The sequence below is a fragment of the Amblyomma americanum genome, chromosome 1, assembly GCF_052857255.1.
Source record: "Amblyomma americanum isolate KBUSLIRL-KWMA chromosome 1, ASM5285725v1, whole genome shotgun sequence".
NCBI classification, from domain to species: Eukaryota; Metazoa; Arthropoda; class Arachnida; order Ixodida; family Ixodidae; genus Amblyomma; species Amblyomma americanum.
Window position 1 is genome coordinate 134311487 of NC_135497.1, and position 27358 is coordinate 134338844.

General features: G+C 47.7%; 1 protein-coding gene across 1 annotated transcript in view; it reads left to right on the forward strand.

Annotated features, from left to right (window-relative positions):
• The window catches only part of Dhx15 (DEAH-box helicase 15), a 76782-nt gene extending 59026 nt beyond the window's left edge, over window positions 1-17756 (forward strand). The window contains exons 8-12 of the mRNA XM_077646976.1: window positions 1327-1518; window positions 7764-7886; window positions 9390-9580; window positions 10476-10645; window positions 17402-17756. Of these exons, the coding sequence (XP_077503102.1) occupies window positions 1327-1518; window positions 7764-7886; window positions 9390-9580; window positions 10476-10645; window positions 17402-17522 (797 nt within the window). The 3' untranslated portion in view covers window positions 17523-17756. The remainder of the gene's footprint in view (window positions 1-1326; window positions 1519-7763; window positions 7887-9389; window positions 9581-10475; window positions 10646-17401) is intronic.
• The last annotated feature ends 9602 nt before the right edge of the window (window positions 17757-27358 follow it).

Here is a 27358-nt window from a genome sequence, read left to right on the forward strand (position 1 = left end):
CAGATTTTCCCAACTCCCGCGTTATGCATTATAAGCGGTCTTTGCTCGTTATTACGAGTGTGCCGAATTTTATTTTATAAATTCAGTTTCGACCGAAAAAGGTCAGTATCCATGGCATGGTATGTTGAGTAGGAATTACACTCAGGTAAAGGAGAAAATTAACAAAGTAGTCAAGCCAGGGACACGGTAAGACAATAGTGCTGTTGGATTAGGTATTGAAATTTTACGTTTTAAGATATTGATTCACCATGAATTGATTTGCCAGGAAATGCATTCGCCTTGAAAACTAACGGAAGTTAAATGATGGAACTGTCGGACAAAAGCTTAAGAATAAAGTTGACTTGTAAAAGGTGGGTTGCTATGTTATCATTGAATTGTTGCGCTGGGTTGAGCGAAAGGACAGAGCAAATGGGGTCTGGCGGGCACTCCACCTCCTTGCCAGATGTCTGTTGCTGGCATAGTGCTGTCCACTGCCATTGTGCACCTAGGACAGTAACTTATCTAAGTAGGTTTCTCCACCGCATATAAACCTTTTCACTGCCCTCGGGAAAACTGGATTTCTGGGCTGTGTGGAGAATGTGGGGGCTAAGTCCTCACCTCTTTACTGCATTACGAGCACAGTCCAGTGCCCAATATGGCGGTGCCCGTGGACCTGTTTGTGAAAAGGTCTGTAAGGACACTGACGCAAAACCATGCATAAATGTCATGAAAAAGTGTCATGTTCTGGCTACTGCAACAGTTGAGTGGCAGTTCTGTCGCTGCCATCAACGCTCGGACCCCATGATGCCCTGTCCTGTCACTCAACTCAGCATAACAATTCAATGCTAACATAGCAACGCACCTTTTAGAATTGAACTTCCATCTTGAGTTTCTGTCTGACGGTTCCATCATTTAACTTCTGTTAGTTTTATTCATGGTGATTGCATCTCCTTCTACAAGCACAACTCTAAATGCAGCCATCTGTGCATTGTTTGTAAATCAAATGCTCCAGTTAGCAAAAAGGACAGAATAGACTAATGTAAGCGACTTTTGGCCACACTGAAGTACCACATTATAGTATCACCAGAAAAAAAAAAAAAACTGCATTCAGAAAAACAAAACAAAAAAGGCCTGCTGAATTTTCGGAAAACAAAATCTGAAAAGTTGGAACCCTATTTTGTCAAACAATGTTGTTAGAAGTATAAATATTTCGATGTTGGCTTATCTCATTCATGAATCTTCTTACATATCCTGTCCTGTGCATTTTTTTTTTTTTGCATTATGGTCATAAATCGACCAGCAGTCTTCTGCAGTTCATTTGTGACTGTTCTTTTTTCTCTCCCATAGCTCCAGAAACACTGATGCGTGCTTTAGAGCTTCTGAACTACCTTCAAGCCCTCGATGACAATGGTGAATTGACTGAGTTGGGATCCATAATGGCAGAGTTCCCTCTAGATCCTCAACTGGCCAAGATGCTGATAACATCATGCGAGTACAATTGTTCCAATGAAGCCCTCTCCATCACGGCCATGTTATCAGGTATTGGATTCTCTGGGGTTTGTACACTGCTATTGTGCTGTGGTTTATGGAAGACTGAGCATGAGGCACTACTTAAAAAGTCCCAGTTTTCAGACTGTGTGGATGTGTACTTACCTTTAAAAAGGTTCCCAGGATACAGAGTTTTCTGCTGCAATGCAGCAGAACTTTAAAACCTTTACAAAGTTCTCTAGGTCAGCTTTCCTGTATAGCAAGAACCGCTTGCCCATGTTGGCACAGCCCGTCCTGGGTGCAGAAGTTGGGTGCAGCACTGAAGACTCTTTGGCACAGCTGTGTGTCACCCTTTCTTTGCGATTGCAACATGTGGAGAGTGTGTTGCACCTGCTCAGTGATGGCTTGGCAGAACGGCGTGTAATCCAGTTATCGCTGCAGCTACACATGGCAGGCGCCTGCAGGAAAGGCAGTCAATACTCTGACAGTCAATGTCTTCAACGCTGTGCCTGATTTCGGCCCCCAAAACTGGTTTGGTCCGCCTAGCAATGAGGTTTTTGCTGTGCAGAGAAGCTGACTTCGAGTTTTGCAAAAGGTCTATAATTAGTGCCCATAATTATAGTAGTACCACTGAAGGTGCAAGGGGCAAGTTTCTCTCCGTCCAGAGATTTAGAGCACTGGGAATGTTAAACAAGCCATGGTTTGATTTTGGAAATGGTCTACAGTTGAATCCTGCTGTTACTTTTTTCACAGGACTGCAGAAGAATAAACTTACTAGCCAGGAAACTTAATACTGTTGAAAAGTGCGGTTTTAAAAAATATGCATGGTTATCTGCCCTCCTCCCTCTTCTTTAGTTTTTCTTATAAAGGGTAGCATGCTTTTCTGAAATTAGCACGGCTTTGGGGCTCTCACGACTGTTCGCATGCACAGATCGTCCCAAATGTTTTGCAATGGCTCTCTATCTGCCCGAGTAGCTGTTGGTGGAAAAGAGCCAGCAGTGAAGGAATAGGGGCTCGCAGTGTGGGCAAAGTACGGGCACACGTACAGGCTTCTGCGCTGTTTTTGTGGCATTCGCTGTACTCCTACGCATTCATTGTCTATTGGAACCTAGAAATCGTGTTTTCAGGCTGCAGGCGACAAGGCAGACAAAGATGACAGAAGCATGCTTCAAAGCTAACACAACTGTATCTTGTACAGTGCGAACCTCGTGGCGTTTGCATGGCATAATTTTGTCTTTACGCCTTCGGACATTTTGCGTTCTTGCCGCAACGAGATTCACGCTATTTTCTATCTATCTACCCACACTATTTTTATGTCCGTATGCATGCTCAACATTGGCGGCGAGAGTGCAATACTTCGGAAGCCTACCAAATGCTGGTGGCCAATTGCCAATGAGTCTAGAGTCCCACTTAAGCCAATCTGGCGTCGCGCTTCCGCGTGTGCTAAATGTAGGCTGTCGATATTCCGACACAGGGTTACCGTATTTACACGGTTGTAAGTCGACTCTAATGCAAGTCAACCCCCCACCCCACATAAATTTCAGGAAAAAAACAAACTTGGAGGTCCTTTAAGCTTGGCCTTTAATAATAGAAGGCGACACCATTATCCGGCATCCGCCACTTATCATCGCCAGCCTATATCGAATGCCGCGCGCAGGCGTGCCTGTGGGCACATTACAAAACAAAAATGTATATTAGTCACTGGACTACTCTTCCACACTTGCTCCATCGTCCTCACTAGCGCTGGCTGTCTTAATTGCTGCTGTGGTCCCACAGCACGTCATTCTAACGTCATCGTGCAGTGAAATCCCGCACTTCGCAAACAGCCACGACATTCCGTGGAACAGTTGAAAATTTTGCCTCGCTGCAGCTACCACACCTGTGTCGTCCCTTGCGAACGTTGAACTTAAGGCCATCCGCCACGTAGTTGGTTCCTTTGGTGTAAAGAATGGCAGCCATCTTGAATGTAGCTCATTGATGAAGTGCAGTCGATGGCCGAAAATTTGGATGCCTTATTTTTCGGACATGCTTGATTATTCGGACTTTTTTTGCAGCACTGCGACATGGCCCATAGAGCCAATATATAAGAGCGCCTGAAATTTCAGGTGCACCGCAACTGACTGCTCGATTTTTAAGACCTCGTTCGTACTCGCCGCCAATACCCAAGCTGCCATATAATGTGTACAGTGGAACCTCATTGATTCAAACTGCAGGAGATATCGACACCTTGATCAAACAAAACGAAATTCAAGCTTAAAGGGAGCCTCTTAACTTGCGATGCTGAAATTCTGTGAGAGTCTGCGCATTGCACCCGTGTGGTTTCGAATTCATACTGTTCTTGAATGTCTTCCGCCGCACGAACTTGAACCATAGTCAGAGTTAGCAGCACTCATCTGTGCCACGTCTTTCATCCGGAATACTGGACAAGGTAGCAGCGAAGCACGTGGGAGGCGTACTGCCTCACGGAGACGGCGAGCGTGGAAAGAAATGGTGGTACATTTCGAAGCAAGGTCAGCGTACCCGCGGCAAAATGCACCGTAACCCTGACTCTTCTATTGTAAAACCGTAAACAACTGGTGTTTCGATGACAGGCAAGACGCCTCAGTCTACGCATGCCACCGCAGAGTGCATATCGCCGGATATACCGATTTTGGCTCTACAGTCGAGCCCGCTTATAACGAACATGAGCATCATGCGGCGTCCGTTTGTTATATCCCGAAGTTCGTAGTAAATGGACCACAGCTTTAAAGGCAGTTGCTTGTTCACAGTTGTTGATCACAGGGGCCACGCATGGATTTGCAAGAGAGTGAGGAGAGGGGAGCGGAGTTGCAAGGAGGAGCAGGAGAACGATCTTGGGAGGCACGTCGACGGGGAAAGGGTAGCTCGCTTGAGAGCGGCACAAAACGGGCCGGGCAGTTCGCCTGCGCTAAGGGTCGGGAAAACATACTGCACGCCGGGCACACAAAGGGGTCGGAGGCAGGTTATCTTGGATTGCAGTGCCGGGTTTACACCGTCCGTTCGCTGTAACCGATCAGCAGGGCTTAATGACGTTATATGTGCGATTTTGTGCCATTGAAATAATGTATATTTTTACGGTCGTGCAGGTCTCGTTCGTTATAAGCGAAAGTTCGTCTTAAGTGGGGCCGTTATATGTGGACTCAACTGTAGTCGCTAGGCCTAATGACAAAGGCCAATGCCGACGCAGCACTTGCTTCGGCCGTTTCCCGGTTCTTATTGTTTCACCATCTTCGCGTTCTCGTTCCAGGCCCATCGTATTCTGGGCGCAGCGCAGTTCTCGCAGCGGCATGGTCGCTTTCCCGTTTAGACTTCGTCCCAACCCGTGCATTCATCGGCGGCATGCCGAGGGCAGCAAAGCCAGGCCGAGCTCGTGAAAGTGGTTGCCGCCCGTTGTACATGCACATGTAGCACGGCGAAATTTAGTCAGGAGGAGCTTTAGAATGTGTGCAGTACAACTGACTGCTTCCTCTGGCATGTTGGTGATAAGAACGTGATTTTTTCGGTGAAATTTGATTTTCTGGACTGCCTGATTTTTCGGTCGTTTTCGCGGTGCCTAGAGAGTCCGAAAAATCGGTCGTCGACTGTACTATATTCAAAACTCGTAAAATGCGACAATCGGTCGTCGCGCGCAGTTAGGGGGTGCTGGTTCTGCGCGTTAACATAGCAGCTGCTCAAGACCAGCACCAAGAACGATTCGTCAGAGCCGTGCAGCAAAAATGCAGCCACGCTGTAGTATGCCTGACATCTCGTTTGTCTCGCATTTATTTATGGTGCCATGCTTTGGTTTCGATTTTAAGTCCCCCCCCCCCCCCCCCTTCGTATTTTCAAATTTAAAGAATTAGGTCGACTTACGATCGTGTAAATACGGTAACTACTCTTGCGAAGCGACATTTGCGATATAGCAGGTGGGAACGCTGCCACGATTGCAGCAGAGTCGATGTTTCATTGGTTTGTGTGGGAGTTTGGATGGGACTGAATCGCAACGACACAGCAGCTGAGAAAGTAACAGCAGGGTTCTACGGTATTACATTACAAATGTGTGACAGTTCGCGGCTTGGGACTAATGCCATTGCACTTATTAATGCGTAAGCCTTTCTTGGCTCATGAGTGGCGTGGACGGAAGTTGTTCGCACGAACTGTCAATCATAAGTTGCATGGTGAATAAACTAAATTGAAAAGTTGATTAAGCAACTGTTCTTAACCAACATATATGTAATGAAATAAAAATTAAAAATAAAAACAAAACAGCATTTAAAAATAAAAAGGTAAATTTTAAAAAATATAAAGGGCAATCCTGTAATTTTTTTTTAATGATGGATGGCAGGACATTTGTAATCTGGACAGAAGGTGATAGCATTAATAAGCCAAGCATAGGCATTCAAGGTGGGTTAAAAATTTACTCGTTAATATAATTTGGTAGCAGGAAAATAACGGAATGCCTTCTGGGATTTAGGGGGTTAGACACTTTGCAGATATCTAGCTGAGGTTGTGGTCCTTTCTAGACATAAATGTGGCTAAATTTTGTTTGAAATAATTATTGCATGTTGATCATAAGGTCATGTAAAAGTAACTTAGCTCTATGATATAAATGAACAACCATTTGTGGACTGGGAAATGGTGTCGGTAAATGGTTGCAGTGTTGCTAGCAGGTGCAGTTTCTGCCTTATCCTGCATAATTTTACAAATGCTACAGCTTTGTCACAGATAACATTGCACGAAGTTTCGTCTCTTAAGGTACTTTCTTATTCAGGTAATGTCACGCTTAGTTTTAGCCTTGCAAGTTATTTTGTTGTATTCTTATTTTTAATTTGCACCAGTTTATAAATGCACAATGGCTGAAGAATTTCGAGAGCTGTACATTCGTCATTTTTAGATATTTTAGTGGGTGCAAGTAATGTTAGTATACCTTGTGCTATGACCTTTGCAGTGCTTTGTCATAGCAGTGTTGCTCTGGTGGTATGAAAATATTTGCCGTATTTACTCGCGTAATTTGTGCATTTTTTCTTTAAATTGAGGCTTCAGAAAGGGGGTGCGCAAATTGTGCGATGTTGCGAGCGTGTCCTAGAAAACTGTACAAAGGTTATAACGCACAGTATATACTGTATATTGCTGCTTTTACATCAACCTCCCAACTCTCACTCCTCGCTGGCGAAAAAATATATATAAGACACATACCCCCTCCTGCCTTGCCTCACATTATGTAGTTTCCCGTAGAATGTCATCACTGCCCGTGTGCAGCTCAAAGGAATAAACACACAACGATAGAGTCGCAAGCCAGCAGTCGGAGACAGATAAAAGGTTATAAAATGGCACCCTCACATTCGATAGTTTCAGATTCCAGCGCGTGCCATAGGTTACCATAAGTTTGCTCTTGCAACTGTTTGTCTTTGTTTGTGAAAATGACCACTAATGCATGCAAGCTGAGTAAACAGCCTTGCCACTTGCATACTTTGCAGCTGCACACGGTGATGTGGCCGCGCTGATCTTCCCGAGCCTGCCTTGCGTGCACCTGCATGCATGCTGGTGGTCTGCCGCAGCAGGGAGCGTAAAGTATGAGAGTAAAGGCTTTTTTTTTACAAGCGCATGTCATAAATTAAGGTTGCTCAAATTATGCGAGTAAGTATGGTAACTATCGCTGCAATATGGTTTTAGCAACCGCAATGCTAGTTTCTTTGGTTATAGTACTTATCTTCATAAAACTGGAGTCTTCACCGCAGCGGTGGCCAAGTGGTTGAGCATTCGCCTCGCATGTGGGAGGTGCGGGTTTCGATCCCCAGTGCCGTCGGGTACCCACCGGTGATACAACGGGTACAAGCTTTCCCCTGGTCTGGTGCTCGGCTTATTTAGGGTGAAATGCTTGGGAATGGGTCTTTGACCCCACCTTGAGAAGTCGAAAATACCTTGTGCCATGGCGCTCTTTGGCCATAGATGCCCTTGCACCATAAAAATCCATATTCATCATTCATCCAAAACTGGAGTCTTAATTTTTATGTAATGGGCTGCATTGTCTTACTTCAGTTTGGTCATGGTAGCTCAGTGAGCAGGCAAGGATTGTGCTAATATTAGTCAACACATGTTAATTCTGTGGCGAATGAAATTGGATCCATTGTGTCTACTGCTGCAAGTTGATTGCTGACTGCTGGGGTGAGGCAGCAGGGCATCAGAATGGGACCCCTGGTAGGAGGTGCTTGGGTGAGCCTAGTGTCACACAACTAAGCAGAGGTGGATGTGGGGCTGCGCCTGTGCCATTTGCGGCCCCCCCATCCGACACTGTTCAGTTCCGCAGTGCTTTGTCCGCCCCAACGAGGCCAAGAAGGCAGCCGATGAGTCCAAGATGCGATTCGCCCACATAGACGGGGACCACCTGACCTTGCTGAACGTGTACCATGCCTTCAAGCAGAGTGAGTGGCTGTACTTGTGTGCTGTCCCTGTTGGTTCCATATTTATTCATATGCTACAAAGGAACTGGATTGTGAATTGTGGGGTTTTGAAAGTCAACTCCTGCGTTTCTTTGACCATACTCGGTTAATGGTTGAATTATGTTGCTGAACGCTTTCTCACCAGAGAATGCGTCTTCATGTTTTAAAATACGCAATGATTTTAAGTAAACAAAAATTCTTGAATCGAAGCTCTCATGTGCAGCCCAGAGAGCTGCTTTGCGTGGTGTCAATTATTATGCCACTCTTGGTAAGCAAGCCACATATGCATGCAGTGCATAAAGCAACTCAGCAATGGAGCAGCACAGGGGAAGGTGGATCAACCTTCCCGCGTGATTTTGGCAAACAGCTTTGTACTGTATTTACATGATTTTAAGTCTACCCTTTTTTTTTTATTTGAAAATCCGAAGTTGGGGGGTCGACTTCCAATTGAAACCAAAGCATCGCATCATAAATAAAGGTGAGACAAACGAGGTATCAGGGATGCTCTAGCATGGTTGCAATGTCAGTTTTGCACTACGGCTCTACCCAGTAGCCTTCGGCTGTTCTGCGCGCTTGTTCAGAAGGATTGACGAAAGCTGAGGAACAGCTGCTCAACCGTCGAGGTAGCCAGAACGTGACGCTTTTTCGTGGCGCTTGTGCATGGTTATGCGTCATTGTTGTTACATGTGGTGGAGTAGCCTGCTTAACAAAGGAACTGCCCGAAGCACCCATTTGATGGCATTTAACAGGGCATCGCTCGCAGGTGACGTTTCACGAGGAGGTGAAGTTATTCATTATCGAACGTGATTGACGGTGTTAATCTTGATCTTCCAATGGAGTTCCCTGATGATTCGGTGATCCGACAACACGTTGCAGTAACAGACAAATTCTTCAGGCAATATACACATACATTGGCAAAATCACGCGTGCTCACTGAGGTTCACACATAAAAGTTTGGTCAACCTGTGGGCTCACGCAGGTCCGGCCTCACTCGGAACTATCATTTAGGCTCACAACTCATTTTTAGCTTACTCTGACCCATGACTCATCCGGGGTCAGCCACTCGTTATGATTAACATGACTCATCTGGGCTCACTCACGACTCATTTGGACTTACCGTAGAAACCTGCGTATAATTTCGAGATAGTGAAAATGGAAAAAAAAAGAAGTTTTCATCTGTGTATAATGTGAGTTAGCGAAGCTCACAGAGAGCCTTTATTCACACTGCATTTCGTGCTTGACTTGGTGATTCAGTGGAAATTTGCGAGGCACATATGCCGCGCACTTACCTATATTTGAGAGGCTTGCCGTGGTGACATTATCTGAATTCATTCATACATGTACATTTATAGTGAAGCTCCAGGGCCTTTGAGTGTTGTTGCGCAAAATGTCTTCATTTAGTGGCAATTCGCTAACATATTTCTTACTGTTATGTCAGTCACCAATCTGTTCATTTTTCTTTTTCCGCTCTTCCACTTGGCGCAGACCACGAGGACACGCAGTGGTGCTATGACAACTTCATCAACTACCGTTCAATGAAGAGTGCAGACAACGTTCGGCAACAGCTGTCGCGGATCATGGACCGCTTTAACCTTCGTCGGACATCAACAGAGTTCACTAGCAAAGACTACTACATAAACATTCGCAAGACCCTCGTGTCCGGCTTCTTCATGCAGGTTCGAATTCCTCAGTTTTCCTACTAGTTAATTCTAATTTGAAGTAACAGTGGCCCATTTCCTTTCTTGGCTCTCAGCTAATGAACAGTGGCATTAATGCTTGGGAGCTTAAAAACAAACTCTGCAAATCATTGCATTTTGTTCTAAGCATTCATTAAGTCCCCTAATTCCTCTTCGCCAGTGCAGGGTAGCCAATCGGAACCCCTTTCTGGTTAACATCCCTGCCTTTCCCTCCTCCTCATTATCTATCAAAACTGTGTGCTGCTTAGCTAGATTTGTGGCTGTGAAGGTCAGGAAGCGAAGCTGTCTGGCTGGACTATTTCTATGCCTAGTGTTAGTAGCTTTCCGATCGTGGCCCAGCCTGCTGTTGTGTGCATGTCAGAAGTGTGTGAGCAACAGTGGGCCATGCGATTCTGACTTGAGATATTTGGACAGTTGGTTGCTTTGCTGGTCATACCTCGACACAGCCACCTTTTAGAAGCCCATCTGAAGCATGAGCCAAACAGCCTCTGACTAATGAGTGTCGTTAAAATTGTAAGTTGGTCTAGTTGATATTTGCTTGCTGGAATCATTTTCTTAGCGGTTTAAAAACACACCACATCTGTAGATGTATATGGTGCACATCATATGTACACCATCTACATATGTGCTTTAAACCATTAAGGAAATGATTCCAGTAATGACTCTCGTACACCATGATCTTGCTTGGGTGTTTGCTGAGACCACACCACCAGTCCGAATTGATGTTTTGCTGTAATGTACTGGAATATAGTATGTGTATAGTGCAGTGTTGCTACTGAGCCAGACTTGGGTTTTGTTGGGAGATGTACTGGTTAAAAATGGCAATGTTGCCCTACCAGTTGATGCTGTATCAAGTTTATCAATTTTTGCACAGGTGGCCCATTTGGAAAGGACTGGTCACTACTTGACCATCAAGGACAATCAAGTGGTACAGCTCCACCCATCAACCTGCCTGGACCACAAGCCTGAGTGGGTAGTTTACAATGAGTTTGTCCTGACCACAAAGAATTACATCCGGACAGTTACAGACATCAAACCTGAATGGTGAGTACCCTCAATTAAACCATATAGGTACAGTGTCGGTCAAAAGTTTCCCGGCCACAGGGTCTGCTTTCGAGCACTATAGCTGTGAAGTTAAAAAACTCCCACAGTCTTAAATTTATATAGAGGAAACATGATACACTTGAATCTCGCTACAACGAAATCGACGGGACGCGCAAGAAATTTCGCTGTCGAGAAATTAACCAAAAATGCAAGGCAATAACTCCAGCAAAACAAAGTTTTATTGCCAGAAATCTGTGAGCTTAGCCTGCTTGTATTTCACTGCCAGCAGCGGTGTCACGCGACTCTCGCACTCTGTTAACAGCGACATAATAACGTCGTCATCGTGTGTTCCAAGGAATTTTCTAATACAGTAAAATCTCGTTACTACGAACATCAGATTAACGAAATTTTCAGATTTACGAATTTTTTTAAAATCCCCGCCAAAATGCCTATACTTTCAATGTAAAAAACTTTCAGTACTACGAATTTCAAATTACCGAATATTTCAGAATAACGTATGTAATTTAATCTCGCATTCGTCGCAAAACGCTTCGTTATTACGAAGTTCCGTACCAAATCCCTGAAGCTGACGCCTGTCATCATCATCCGAAGCATCAGCTATGCGCTGGGGAACTCGTTGCAACGGATACAGCCCCAGCGGTATCGCCATCACGCGAGGCGGCGCGAGCTGCCGCCCGATACAAAGGGTAAGGCCATTATCATCCACCCAGCGTGTGGTCACATACGTACTGCGCAGCAGTCTTAAGCCTATTCAGCGCAGTGTCACCACGTCGACAGCGAACGTTAGGATCTGCGAAGTTATCGGCGCTGTGATTGTGTTGTGCATTAGCTTTGCTGACAATGAGTTCTCCTGGCCCCCGCGTTAAAAAGAAGCGACGCCAGTTTTCGCTTAAAGAAAAAGCGGACATTCTGTCGCAGCTGCTGGAAAAAAGCAAGCGGACTTGTGCAGGGAGCTTGGCATTACACCGTCAACAATAGCAACGATGTTCCAAGATCGGGACAAGATCGTAAAACTACATCGAGTGTCGCAGCTGGCTCCCTCAAGAAAACGTCTGCGGCTGGGCAACTACCGTGGACAGCGACTTTCGAATTATGTGGATAGCGACAGCGCGGCGGCTATATCCGCGGAGCTCACCACCGAAGACATCGTGAATCAAGTGCGTGAGCAAGACGATGCCAACACTGGATCAGCGCACGAAGAGGAAGAGATTGTTTCCAGCTCGGATGTCCTAGTCTTTCTAGAGAAGACCCGATCATTCCTCGGGCGCTGCAAAGATGTCCCCGATGACGTGCACAGGAAGGTCGAGGATGTGGAGCCGTTCGTCCTGCAGCGTTTGTCGTCTACTCGCCAGAAGAAGATAAGACTTTTTCAAGCAATAAATTGTAGTTAAACTGTGCCCAGCGTTATCGTTTATTATTTACTTACCAACACATAAATCTGCTGCAAAGGTACCTAATTTTAGTTCTTGTGATGCATTACTGACATGAAAATAATGGTTTTTCAGTACTACGATATTTCAAAATAACGATTGAAATTCGGCGGTCCCGTGAAGTTCGTTGTAACGAGATTCTACTGTAATGTCGAAGGCATCCAGTACCTGTGATGAAGCTGCCGGGGCAGATAAACCTTGAGCGGAGTCGTCTTCATGATCGGTCGGCTCTTCCGGCTCGCGAACACTTTTGATGATGTCTTCATCGCTTCGTTCCTTGTGGACAATCACGTCAGCGTCGAGGAAATCGTCCAGCGCTATGTCAGCAGGGACGTTTCCAGCTTCTGTGAGCGGTTTCCAAGTAACGTCAATCCCTGGAGTCGATGACGATGGTACACTTTCCGCGGCTGCAGTCGTGCTGGTCGCCTTGCTGTCGATAAACCCGGCGTGCTTGAAGCAGTTGCGGATCACGCTACACTGTGTTGCTCTCCATGTCACAGCCATCATTTCTAAAGCCGTAAAAAGATCGATTTTCGTCTCTCTACCAGTGTCGGTGTTCAGGAGAAGCCGCTGGATCAACCTCTCCCGGTAGGAAGACTTCATGCTTTAAGTCATTCAGCCCTAGCAAACAAACATAATTTAGGGCCTTCTGCTGTACAATTTCAGCGCTCAGGGGCATGTTTGTTGCTCGCGTATCGACGAACGAGCATAGACAGCCTTGTCGAGCTCTTCATACGTTGGTTGTGTCACTTTCTTGTGCTGCACTGAAGTGCCCGATGAAAGTGCCTTCCTAGTGCTGTCCTTATTCTTCAAAATCGTCGATAGCAAACTCGGCGCGATGCCAAAATCTGCGGCAATAATTGCCTTCTTCTTCCCGCTTTCCGCTTCGGCGATAATTCTATCCTTTCCTTCTAGCGAAATAAACTTTCGCTTCTTCGTTGGCGGCGACATGGCAGAGGTGATCGACGAGATCAGACTGCAGCGACAGATCGACGATCAACACACACAGACCATAGCCTCCTCTATTTTTTAATTTGAAAAAAAATAGAGGAGGCTATGCACCGACACACGAGAAAATGGCAGCAAGGGCTGCGGAGAAGGCGGGAAGGAGAGGCTGGCGACTGGATTTGGATTCGTATTTGGCCCTCGTACGGCCGGTGGCCTTTGCACGGAGCCAACAAGTCCCCTCGCTGCTTCCCTACGATGAATAAATGACTCCCAACGAAATTTTTAATAAAGAATACATGAAAATGTAATAAACATACCTTCCGCGCATTATTTAGCTGCTCCAAGCCACTGCTTTAGCAGGGAATAATCTCGTAAAGCACCCAACTTTTGAAGAAAGGCGGGCCGCTGACCGGTGAAGGCTCACGAAAAATTCGTAGAAGCCAATGTGTGCTCACAAAGTAATTCGTTCTCGCGGGAATTTTAATACATTAATTCCTATGGGGATTTTGCGAAGAATGAAAAATACTTCGGTGGGGCGAAAATTTCGTTGAAGCGGCATTCGTTGTGCCGGGATTCAACTGTATATCATTCTCATCTCTGGGGCCCTTAGTAGCTTTATTGCTATCATAAGTGGCAGGATATGTCCCTGAAAAGCCGACCCTGTAGTCTGGGAACTTTAGACCGACCCTGTATATCCTGTGTAAAAAGTATAGAGGCCGGGGAGATCCGACGCCGTGGGTCTTATGTGTCATTGTGTGCGGTAAATTTCCACCCTAAGCGGACATTTTGTGCCTGGCGGTTATGTGGGTGAATATTTATGCAGAATTTAGAATACCGCATGAATTAGAAGCAGGGTGCCCTGTCATGGCAATCGACAATGCCAGTACATTGCTTATCTATTTGCCAGGTATGTGGTGATCTCAAGGGAAAAATTTCCAACGATTAACGGTAAAAAAAGGTACAGGAAAAGCTTGTTATATGAACGCAGTAGAACCCTGCCCTAGTAAATTCGAATACAGTAAAACCTCGTTAATTCGAAATCGCTTAATTCGAACTTCCGGTTAATTCGAACTGACGGCCGGGCCCCGGCAAAGCCCTGTGTATTTCAATGGGTCAAAACTCCCGATAATTCGAATATGCCGGTATCCACGTCGGTTAATTCGAACTAGGCGCCGATGGCTGGCATTGCTCCTCGCATATAGAAGTCACCTCATAGCAAATACAATGCGCTGAAAATTTACAAAAATGCAGAATGATGAGAAAAAAAAAAAGCCAGCACGCACGAGGTGAGACGTGAATTTCGTTGCCCGAACCAACCCTCCGGTGCATGCCGTAGCAGGTTTTCGCTGCCGGAGCGTCGAAGCATTGGCTTGTCTATTTTTGGCTGACGCGCGGTCACGCGGGTAGCCACCCTACCGCGGGCGCCGCCTATGCTCCGGCCACGGTGGCTCCGGCGCAAGCCGTTGCAGCAGGTCAACTAAAGGACTACCTTGCCGATTACTCGCTGAGCGATGTGTTCAATGCAGATGAAACCGCGCTTTATTTTAAGTTGCTGCCGAACAAGACTGTCAGTTACAAAGGCGACACGTGTTCAGGCGGGAAGAGAAGCAAGGAAAGAGTGACGGTGTTGGTGTGCGCAAACGCGACTGGCACGGAACGGTGCCGCTTGCTAGTTATAGGCAAAGCAGCGAAGCCTCGCTGCTTTAAAGGGCTAAAAACTCTCCCTGTTGATTATACTTTCAACATAAAGTCGTGGATGACGCGAGCAATTTTCACGGATTGGCTGCGCACACTCGACAGGAAGTTCGCGGCACAGAACAGGAATGTTCTGTTGTTCGTCGACAACTGTTCAGCCCATTGCGACATCAGCGGACTGAAGGCGATCCGTCTGGCATTTCTGCCGAAAAACACTACGGCTGTGCTGCAGCCTATGGACCTTGGGGTTATTAAAAACCTCAAAACACTGTACAGGCGCCACCTCCTAGAGCGGATTCTTGTGTGTATGGACAGCGGCAAATCGTACGACGTCAATCTCCTCGGAGCCTGCCACATGCTGGCAACATCGTGGAAAGCTGTCAAGGCGGACACAGTCGCGAACTGTTATCGAAAGTGCGGCTTCATTGAAGGCCCAGAAGCCTGCAGCACGGCAGAGCTGGATGCTCAGTGTGATGACTCCGTCACGCTGCACCCTGCCTACGCTGCTTTATCGGAGGGTGATGACTTCCAGAGCTTCGTAGACGTTGACAGCGGCGTGGAGACATCGGGGCCGTTAAGCGATGCCGAGATTATTGAAGCGGCCTGCGGTGACCAGATGCCGCACAACTCCGGCGCGGCGAGCACAGCTGACAGCGACGACGAGTCCGACGGAGGCGACGATCCATTGCCACCCCCGAGTGCATGTGAAACAGCGTCAGCACTCGATCTGGCTGCGCGCTACTTCTCCGCCGATGATAATTCGGACGCTGCGTTGGAGCTGTTGGGCAAGTTGCAGACGATGCTTGTCGAGTCACGGCAAAGAAAACGAAAACAAATGCGCATCACCGATTATTTTTCTCTTTGATATGCTTTGCCAATCTGCTGTTAATAAACATGTTTTTGAAGGATAGTGTCATATTTAATCATTAAGCTTGCTGCTTACGCGAATGCATTTTGATGTTAGCTCCAACCGCATAAACAAATTAACTTTATTTCCTTCGACATTCGGGCTCTATGATTTTAATTCGCGCAATCGCCCGCCGCAAATGTGTAGTAGCGCGTAGTAAGAGATAACGATCTCAGATATGCCTGTTTTAGCTTCGGCCCGGGCTGCCAGGCGTGATGGCCGCTTTTTTTAGCGCCCGCTCGTTAATTCAAACTCCGCTTAATTCGAACAATTTTCCGGTCCCCCTCGAGTTCGAATTAACGAGGTTTTACTGTACACTAAAAATAAAAACACTGGTATGGTAAAGTGAAACTATGGTACCATTTCATTTCACCTTTTATGCACCTTTACACACACGCACCTGTATAAGGGTTTCACGGGCGGGCTGGTTAGTCAGCTCATTGCCGTAAATCCTCGAGTGCCCAGGGATCCTTCGGAGGAAGACGGGGCAAGGCTGCAGCGACGCAAGTGTGGCCTCGAGTTCCGTGGACAGATGTGGTGGGAGTGTTTTTGATTGAATGGCACGAATAATTGCCTGGGAGTCAGTGTAGATGGTATGGTTAGGTACAGGTGGGAGCGAATGAAAATGTTGAGTGGCATGAATGATGGAGAGGGCCTTGAGCGAGAGAATGTCAGGGGGGTGCAGGAATGGGCGCTAGTGTGACAGAGGTAGAAAGAAGTGGATGAAAGAGGACTTTGCTACTGGAGCTGCAAGGAGTCATGTAAGAGGCATCCGTATGCTCCACTCCATGAGTATTGAAGGGGGGACTGTGATGAGCGGCAGCAGCACGCTGACAGCTAGCATGCAGGACTTGTGACATATTGGAGGGAAGGGGAAGCATACGGAGGTTAGATGCCTCCGGAGGGGAAGGGGAAGAGGGGCCGTATGTATCGTATGGATGGGGGGAATAGTTGCCTGGTTGACAAGCCAGCACCCGTGAGCTGTGCTTAAAAGTCGAACCACTTGCCGATCATGGTGTAGGGAAAGGGGAGTGCGAAGAGGATGGAAGATATCAGTGGCATAAAGTTTTTATATATATAGTGGTGACATCTTTGCCCGCTGTGGTGGCTCAGTGGCTTTGGTATTCAGGTGCTGATCTCAATGTCAGGGGTTCGATTCTAGCCGCAATGGCTGTATTTTGATGGAGGCGAAATAAGGAAACGCCTGTGTGCAGTGCGATGTCAGCGCCCTTTTGAAGAACCTTAGATCGTCTAAATTAATCCGGAGCCGTCCGCTGCATAACACTCGGCGAGATTTAGTCATTTGAAGCTTTAAAATGTGCCTAGAACTACTGACTCCTTCCTCCATCATTCTGGCTATTAAAAAAGTTGGTGCTAGGTGCTAAACACCAATAGACATGCTGATGCGGTTTACAAGCTTTTAATGTGAGCTAGACACAGTGCAATTTCTATGGGTATAAAAAGCATAATGCCTTTGTTAAAGAAGAAATTGCAAAAGCAACAAACCACTTTCACCACAAATGGTTTTTCCCAAGAGTGGTTCGGAGCACATTTGGGGGATTTTTTGCATGCTAGGGGAAAAATTTCAGTGTAGTGGAATTTCGGTGTTATGAAGTAAACTAGGAATTTTGGCAGACTGCGTTATATCTATATATATATATAGCACATAAACTGAATGGCTGTCACATTTAGCTTCTGTAAAGGCTTCGTTTTCCTGCAAAAACGGTGACTGCCAACTATCTTCTCTTGTTGCAGGTTAATCAAGATCGCACCCAACTACTATGACATGTCAAATTTTCCTCAGTGTGAAGCAAAGCGCCAGTTGGAGATGCTCATTGCCAAGATGGAGACCCGGCAGTACCAGGAAGGTTTCTGACTTGTTGGACGAAAGAATGCACACCAAGATGGCATCTGTACAAAGTGGTTTTGCATGTTTTTTTTTTTTTCATGGACCATTTCTTCGAAATTGTTATGCATGCTTTCTTCATGAATCATGATGTTTTGATTTCTTCAGAATTGTTTTACGAATGATGGCAAGCTGTTTCAAACAAGCTTGTTTTGTCAAAGAGGGCGCCTGTGTATTACTGAGTAAACTCGGGGTGCACAAGGACATCAGTGTTGTTTGCATGTGTTTTTTCTTTTGCACTCTAGGTGCCGTATTCTCAAATGGTTAGCTTTTCCCAATTAGCTGGCTTCACCTGTTGCAGTTGATTGGCGTGGCACCTGAAAAGGTGGCTCAGTGGTTAACAGAGATAAGCAAATCTCCTTATTTTCATTTTTCCTCCGTCACCCTCACCATTAAATCCTTGGCCCTCCTTCACTCTCATTTTGTAAAATTCCCTGGCCCTACCTCACCCTTACTTCGTCTCCCCACCCTCACCCTTGCAATCAGCACTTCGAGTTATTTTTCTATCTTGCAGATATGTGCCAATGTTAATGAGTCTTCTAGGTGCAAACTATTGTTCACTGCATCCACTTCCGGCTGTGTCAAGCCACGTGGATCTTGCTTAGCACTCCGAAGTTCTCAGTGGCCAATAATGACCGCAATAATGACATTGGGACTACGCTCATATGCTGAAGCCGATCATTGGTAGGAGCTGGGTCAGTCTGGTATTTCCGGCAGCTAAAACAAACTGTACCGTGGGAGTGGGGGCCAAGAAAAGCTTGAAAAAATTCTTTGCACAATGCCCAAGTAGCCCATCAGAGGAGAGTGCCGAGAGAATTTCAGTCAGGAAATTCTCCTGGCTGCCTGTGGAATAGACAATGCCATATTTAATTGGGCCGACCTACCCACCGCTGCACACAGCACTACATCCTAGGTGCGGAAGAATAGAAATTCTGACTACTCACCAGCGACACAGGCCATGCCTAATTACCCTCTGACCGGAGGGGTGAAGTATACATGGCGGTTTGGACAGCAGAAAACTCTACTCTGAATAAAGTTGGAATAAAACTCTATCACGCACAGAGCTTAAGAGTAACACCGTGATTTTCAAAAGGCAAGGCAGTGAAGCATAAACGGCTGAATACAGTTGACCGATCTTTCGGACCCTCTAGGGACCACGAAAACGACCGAAAAATCAGGCAGTCCAGAAAATCAAATTTCACCGGAAAAAATCACGAACTTATTGCCATTATGCTCGAGGAAGAGGTCAGTTGTATTGCACACATTCTAAAGCTCCTAATGGCTAAATTTCGCCGCGCGACATGTCCACAGACGACAAGCGGTGACCGCTTTCACGAGCTCGGCCTGGCTGTGCTGCCCTTGACATGTTGCCGATGAACGCACGGGTTAGGACAAAGTCTAAACGGGAAAGCGAACACGCCTCTGCGGGAACTACATTGCGCCTGCAGTACGATGGGCCCAGAATGAGAACGTGAAGATGGCGGAACAATAAGAACCGAGAAACGGCCGAAGGAAGTGCTCCGTCGGCGTTGGCCTCCATCATTAGGCCTAGCTACTAGAGCCAAAATCCGCATTGTATTCGGCGATATGCACTCTTCAGTGGCTTGCGTGTAATGAGGGGCGCCTTGCCTGTCATCGAAACGCCAGTTATTTACTGTTTTACAATAGAAAAGTCAGGGTTGCGGTGCACTTTGCCGCGGGTACGCTGACCTCGCTTTAAAATGCACCACCATTTCCTCCCGCGCTCGCCAACTCCGTGAAGCCGTATGCCTCCCACATGCTTCACTGCTACCTCTTTCCGTATTCGAAACGAACGACTCAGCATAGACGAGTTCCGCGAACTCTCACTGCTTTTAAAGAAGTTTGTGCGGCGGAAGACGTTCAAGAACCATATGAATTCGAAACCACGCGGGCACACTGTGCCGACTCACACAGAATTTCAGTATCACAAAAGGCCCCCTTTAAGCTTGAATTTCGTTTTATTTGATCAAGTTTTCGATCTCTCCTGCAGTTTGAAGTAATGAGGTTCCACTGTACACATTATATGGCGGCGAGTGCGAATGAGGTCTGAAAAATCGAGCGGTCAGTTGCGGTGCATCTGAAATTTCAGGCGCTCTTATACATTGGCTCTATGGGCCATGTCGTGGTGCTGCAAAAAAAGTCCGAATAATAATGCATATCTGAAAAATAAGGCATTAACCATACCTGGCATTTTGTCTTCTCTACCTAATGTCATAGAAGACAAAATGCCAGGTATGGTTAACACACAGGTAATTCTGGTGTAACGGCTGATAAAAGATGCATAAACGTGCACAATGTTACGCAATTGAGCGAAGCAGTAAGAAAGTACAGGTGCGGACAGAAGTGAACTAAGCGCGCCGCACGAGAAAGAACTGCATGTCAGCACTGCCTAGCCGAACCAGACGAAAGCTCCAAATCTCCACGCGCATGAGCAGGCCCCCTACTGGCGGGACCCTCTCATTGCTCCGCTTGCCTCGCATTCGGCTGTCTATGTCGTGCTGACGATGATCATGATCGGATGGTCGTTCTGTGTGTAGCTAGCGAGCATTTCGGAATGCACAGACCGCTGTCTTGATAAGGCAGATTGCGCCGGGGCGGCTTTACCATCAAGCCGCTTTGTGTGAGACAGCTGGAGGCGCGTTTACACCGCAAATAACTCGTGTGTTTCGAATTTTTTGCTGCCGCTGGGACTCATCTGCGCCTCGCTAGCAACCAAACGTGCTCGAAACTCGGCGTACTGCCGCAGTTTTGTGTTAATTTCCTAGAGTTATCACTGATCATTCGCCTTGGCCCTGCGAGGCGCCAACGCAGCACCAGTGCATGCACCTTTCCTGTCTCCCGCAAAGCATACTGTCCCTATACTGGAACCTGCTCTTATCGCCACCGAGACAGCGTGCTGCGTATCGCGCTCTCATGCAGAGCAGAGCTCAGGTAATCGCCTTGTGTGCGCCTTCTGATCCTAGGATGACTACAATAGCCGCTGTCTCACCCACGTGAATGTCGCGGCAGCAGTGCATCACTGTTGTGTGCCGCGCGTGCGAAATTCGGCATACCCTAGTACGCCTACTAATCAGAGAATTTGTCATGACAGATGCCGGCCAGCGATCCTCTTTCTTCTGTGCGAGCTATATTACTTCACTGCTACCGGTTACATATAAACATCGGTCTGTTTTCCACTATAGGCGTGGTAACCCAGCAGCAGCATCCAGCACCTTCGGAAGCAGTCACTATCTTAGCGACGCTGGATCGCGCTGAAAAAAGTGCCGAGAGTGGCGGTTTCGTCTTATTTTAAGCTGGCCTCCTAGGCCAGGTTCCAATGGAGGAGCAATGTGCTGCAGGATAGACACAAAGGGCGCATGCATTCCCACTGCATCGGTGCCTCGTAGGAGCAAGGCGAAAAGCAACGCTAACTGTATTAAAATAACCCGAAACTGCGGCGGTAGATCGAGTGTTTTGACTATATTTGGTCAATAGCTCGACTGAAATTAATCCCAGGGGCAACGAAAGTTCTAAGGACGCAGGCTATTTGCAATGGAGCGCGCTTACAGCTGTCTCAGATGAAATGGCATAATGGTAGCGTCACCCCCGCGGGCTCTGTGGGATCAGGGCAGTGGTCTGTGCTTTCCGAAATGCCCGCTCGCTACAAAGGGCGCAACCATCCAACCATAATCATCATCAGCATGACACTGACGCCGATCGAATGCGAGGCAAGCAGAGCATTGAGAGGGTCGCACCGGTTGTGGGCCTGCACATGCACGTGGCGAATTTGAGCTTTCGTCTGGTTCGGCTAGGCGGCGCTGACGCGCAGTTCTTTCTTGTGTGGTGCGCTCCTTCTTCTGACTTCTGTCCGCGCCTGTACTAGACAAAATAGAGAGCGGGGGGAAGCGGCGGCTTATCTGCGAAGTGGCAGGTTCCAGTCTGAAGGAGTGCTTCAGGGCTGCAAATGCCCGCTGTGGGGCCGATGTGGTGTCGCAGATGCTGGTGAGCTTGGACCATGCATCTTTGGGGCCCCCGTTGCCACAGCCGACATACCAAACCCCGGCCAGAGGCTCGCTTGCCGGCCGCATCCCTGGCTGGCTTTACATGCATTGCATGCACCGACCGAGTCCTGCACTTTCTGTCTTTAGTTGGGGCAAGTCCAGGATCCTTGGACATCGTATTGTAATATGATGTCCAAATTCATATTGTAATATGATATTGTAAGGTGCTCTTATGGAGGTATTGAAGGTAATATTCCATTCTTTTGACGCATCGCAAAATCTTTCTTTTATGTTTGTCCATCACTTACATCAAGTAGTTAGGACTGCCGTAGAAAACAAATAAGCATTTTTGACAATAGAAAAAACATGAATAAAAAATGCAAGCCTGCCAAGGGAAGATTGCGAATATATTGGCTGATATAGTGAAATCCTACAATATATGAAAAAAATTGCATTCATTAACTACTTCCCATTGAAAAATGCCTTTGTCCAAAATTTCTGGGTATGAGCCTTTCTATGCTGTTATATGGGCATCGGTACATTTGTCCCAACTTGCTTGGTTCCTCTATTGCAACTGGCATCCAGTCAAGAAATAGTGTTTGCCTGCTTGGTAAGCCCGGCACTTTCTTTGTCACTTGAAGGTTCTTCTCTGCTTCTCTTAGTTGTGTTTTCGATCGCCTTCTCCCGCTTCGTTTTTAGTTAGTTCGCAGCTCGGAATGAATGGGCCGCATGGATCGCGCAGCTCGCCTTCAGACTGCAGTTCTTTGTTTAGTTTTCCTTTAGTTGTCGATCCTGCATCCATGTGTGTTCTGAAATGGGCTGTGCCCTGGACAGGAAGCTTAATGGCAGGCACGCACTTGGAGATACACCCTCAACTGATCCATCTTTCCCTCCCTCACCCTTTCCTGATGACCTCTGCCTTCCCTCACCCTCGTCCTCACAAATTTTGTTGTGCCAGTCCTCCCTCACCTGACGGAGTGCAGCCCTCATGAGTTGAGGCTGAGGAGGGCCCTGTGAGGTTGCCCATGTCTGGTGATTAGAGCACTCTACTGCTGCGCCGGAGGACGAAGGTTAAATCCCCGCCACGGCTGCATTTCAATCCAAGCAAAGCAAACAAGGGGAGCTTATGTGATGTCAGCGCAACCAGAGGTGCTCAAAATTATTCCTGAGCCCTCCCCTACTGCATCCCTCATAGCCCACCTGTCGATTTGGGATGCTAAACCCCACAATTTACGATTGGCGTGCTGAGTGTCTTCATCTAGGGGAGGTACTATCGTGAGCAATATGAGCAGGAACACAGGAGTGCGTGCCCGATAGCCTCGAACCCTACTGGCAGCGAAATGCAGCGGCCGCTGTATGAAACGAAGTGGAAAGGGCGCCACGGTTCCGCTAATTCCTGGCACTCCTGTCTTGCTAACGTTGCTGCGAAACGGCAGCTGATTGCGTGTCGATGGCTGCTAGCGATGATAAGACGATCATGGCACGCAGAGCGTGGCAATGTGTCGCCTGCAGTTCTGCGCAAAATGCTTCTTGCTCTTTCTATTCCTATGATATGCGCAGGACGTATGGCATGATACCGCTCCGATACTGTAGCGCCTGTAATAGTGTTCACGCCCAAGAAAAGGCAACATTGTTTTCTGATACGTGTTTTGCTGCATCCTGATTTTGTGAACGGAGAAAAATTGCATGCAGCAGTGGGTTGAAATCTTTTATTGGACGCTCGCCAAATGGTAACAAAATTTGAGTGCACACAAAAAGTAGTACCCCAATATATTAGTGTTAGCTTGAGCTTTTCTTGCACATTTGGCGAGTTAATAATGGGTCATGGCTCCGCCGGCTTGAATGACGGCCTCCATTCTTTCTGGAAAAGATTCGTAGAGAGCCTGGATGAAGGCTGTGTCATCTTGAATATGTTGCCACTCGTGTTGTATAGCTTCCCACAGTTCATCAGCGGTCGCCAAGTCCGAGGAGAGCCTTGAAGGCTTAGCCTTCATACGTGCCCAAACATGTTCTATGATATTCATGTTCGCACCTTTTGCACACTACTCCAGGCTCATTACCTCTAGTTCGTTTAAAAGACGTGACACGACCTTTGCTGTGTGAATGGGAGACAAGTCATGTTGGAATAGATAATAACCATCCGGGTGTGGACCATTCAGTGCATAGGGGATCATCTCGTGCTCCAGCAATGTGCAATATGCAGCACTCGTTAATCTCCCAGGGATTCTTACAATGGGGCTTAAGCCGTCACACGAAATAGCCGCCTATACGTTTACTGACGTGCGTCCACTTGCTGCCACCTCCTTGATGTTCTGATGACAGAAGCGTGTGTTCTCCATGCGCCATACTCTTTTCTGCTGGTCGAGAAAGTAGATTCGTCGGAGATGATTACATATTTCCAGTCCTCCACTCTCCTGCTGCGGTGATCGACAGCGAACTTCAGGCGAGCAGTTTTGTTGGCAACTGTGAGAAGGGGCTTCTGAGTGCGGCTTCCCTTAGCCTTCGCCATACCGTGCTGTCGCTTATATGTTCCAGGCCGAGAGTACTGCGCACGTCCTTCGCACTCTGAAACGGCTTCTCGTTGACTGCGGCAACAATCTGTAGGTCTTGATCAATCGACATGGCACGGGGTCGCCTTTTATGCGGCGCATCCTTAAAGGGACACTGAGGAGAACCCTATCAAAATTTTTTTGTTAGCAATATCTGATAGTTCGGCATTTCAAGGCTTTGTTGACGCTTGTCTGGGAGCGAAAGATGCATTTATTTCGAAGAAATTTGGATTCGAAGTTGAAAAAATTTTTCGCGCCGCTCCGATTCAAACTCGAGAACTCTTATGACGACACAGAATGGAGTGACCTGAAACGTGACGTAAACGGAGACTCCGTGATTTCTGGCGGCTAGCGGTGCAGTCTAGCAGCTGCCGAAATGAAAGCTACCGTCGCCGCACGTTGAAGGCATCTATCGGGGGTCGCCACCGTCGCTTCGTTTACGTTTGCACCGGCGTCTTGCCAGCGATACGATGGATCCCGTTCCCGAACCCGCCGACGTAGTTCTCGCAAAAACTCTGGCCTGCATTTCAGCGACCTCAGCCCCACAGAACATGCGATGCTTTTGAGGGAGCACGGTTAGGTTAGGCGCCTGCAGGTGGTTTCCCGCCTGCGGGTGGTTTCCCGCTTCCTCAGAGCAGCCGTTTGCAAACTAGATATCAACCCCAGTGCGGGGAGCCGCAAGGGGCCAGGACAAGGTCGGCGTCTTGCCCCACAGAACATGCGATGCTTTTGAGGGAGCACGGTTAGGTTAGGCGCCTGCAGGTGGTTTCCCGCCTGCGGGTGGTTTCCCGCTTCCTCAGAGCAGCCGTTTGCAAACTAGATATCAACCCCAGTGCGGGGAGCCGCAAGGGGCCAGGACAAGGTCGGCGTCTTGCGCCCATCGGAGGCTGGCCGGGGCTTTGGGGCCAACGTATTGTGATTCCTTGAACGGCGCGGTTGCACGGCGCAGCAGGTGGCGTCGAGGTCTCCCACGGTTGCAAGGGCCAAGTTATTTATTTTTTGCCACAAAAAACAAATGGGTGCTCGAGGGCGGTCGCGTTTAAAGTCTGCGGCTTGAAATCAAAGCCGGCGCACGACGCTTCAACGGCTTCCTCTAGATCCAACGGGTCCACTGGATCTGGCTCTCTCGCCAACTTGCATGTACCTTCAGATATGTACTGTGAATGGATTAAAATAGCCGAGCTCGAAAAGAACAGCTCCGCCCAACTGCCGCAGCTATTGAATATAACGCGCACCTCGCCGCAGAGCCAAATCAGTCTGGCCGGGCCGGCGGCGGCTGGCGCACTCGGCGCGAAATAGATACATGCTCCAATCTCCCCGCCAGTGCGGTCAGAGTGCGCCGAAGCCGCCGAATGCGTCGGCGGTCAAGCGCAGTTGGAGTATAGAGGGCCTCGCTTTGACCGACGTGACTTCGCCGTGCAGCGTGCGCGCGCGCCTCGCCGCAGCATAAACGTGCCTTAACAGAGCCTGCGCAACCAACGTATTCAGCGGCGGCATCCATGGGAGCCACTGAAACCCCCCGCCCACTCACTGAATAAAAGAAGTCCGGTGCCGAGGTTCGGAATCGAACCAGGGCCTTCGGCGTTTGAGGCGGAAACGCTGCCGCTCCGCCACGACAGCTCAAGTTGCAGCAGTCAATAAAGGCGCATCTAGTGAATGCACTCTTCTGATGCAGAAATCTCCGCGCTTTCGCTAGGTATATCCTGGCCTAACAGAGCTAGGCCATCAGCAATTTTTCTGAACTGCCTTGTACCTTGTCTCCCGTCCCCAATAAACGATTTCCGTTAAGTAGTTAGAAGTTGACTGGTACAGCCGGGAATGTTTCGCCGGGCAAGCATGCGAATACACAAGTGCTGCCTCGTACGATCACCGACCATCGTGCCATCATAGCTTTTCATTGACCGTGGCGATCATCTGACAAGCATTAACAGGCTCCTTCAAAGGTTAACTAGCACTTGAAGCGGCACTTGGAGTTCCTCTGCTGTTCGGCGCTTGTAAATGAATGCGCATCAAAAACAAAACCACGGGGCACGCAAAGCTCGTAGACGCGAAGCGCCATAAAAAATTGAAACTCTCCTAGCCGCCTGTGCCTCCACCAAGCATCCGTTTTATTTGCTTCCAACATTCAGGTTTTCTTTTGCCTTCCTTCCTTGTGTGATAAAAGTGCACTATTGGTTTTAAAACAAAACATACTTCAATATTGATCTGCGCAACCTACCTTTGTCAGCCTCAGAGATTCGCGACCCCAAGTAGGATGGAAAATTCCTCCAAGGTAGCGTCTCTTGTCCTATGGCGTCACCATGCTTTTACTTGCGAGATTGGCCTGTGGTGGCGATACTTGTATTTTGGTTCTTGCTATTTTCTACCTTACAAGAGCTTTGTTTTCAGTAAGAGTGGCGTTTTTGTGATCAGGAGCTGGTATTCTATCGATAAAAGCCAACTTCAATTTCTCCTCAGTGTCCCTTTAATGCGTCCTTCATCTCGGTACGCATGCGCTATCCTGTTGTCTTCAACTGGCAGCCTGTCAATTCAGCAATGTTCCACTGCGAGTAACCTTTCTTTGACAATTCAGCGACTTCTTCCCGCTTACTCAAAGGCACTCGAGACATCGTTGGGCCCTGAAACACAGTATTAAGCGCAGGCAGTCGTGGTCTGCTTTTATGAGCATTTTGCACGAAATCAATTAAAAGGGGCGCGTCGGCCCTGACGTAGCGTTTTATTTCTTGTTCATGATTGAATCGAACGTTTCGGGGTAAGGTGTGACCGGCCATACGATAGGCCATTTCAAACATTGACCAGAAAATATTTGTTGCAGTACGCTTGCCAATATCTAAGAATCGGGTCAGACCACTCCGTTCCGCACACACAAAAAAGGAGCAAAAAAAGTGTTAACAGCGGCATTTTGCGCGGAACTGCAGGCGACACATTGCCACGCTCTGTGTGCCATAATCGTCTTATCATCGCTAGCAGCCGTTGACGCGCAATCAGTTGCTGTTTCGCAGCAACGTTAGCGAGATGGGAGTGCCAGCAGTTAGCGGAACCGCGGCGCCCTTTCCACTTTGTTTCGTACAGCAGCCGTTGCATTTCGCTGCCAGTAGGGTTCGAGGCTATTGGGCACGCGCTCCTGTGTTCCTGCTCATATTGCTCACGATAGTACAGCATGCACCTTGGCGAGGGGGCAGTTGCTGTCAAGCTCAAAGCCAACCACTTGCAAATGCGGCTCCAATGCACGTCATTTCTACCCCTACAACTTTTA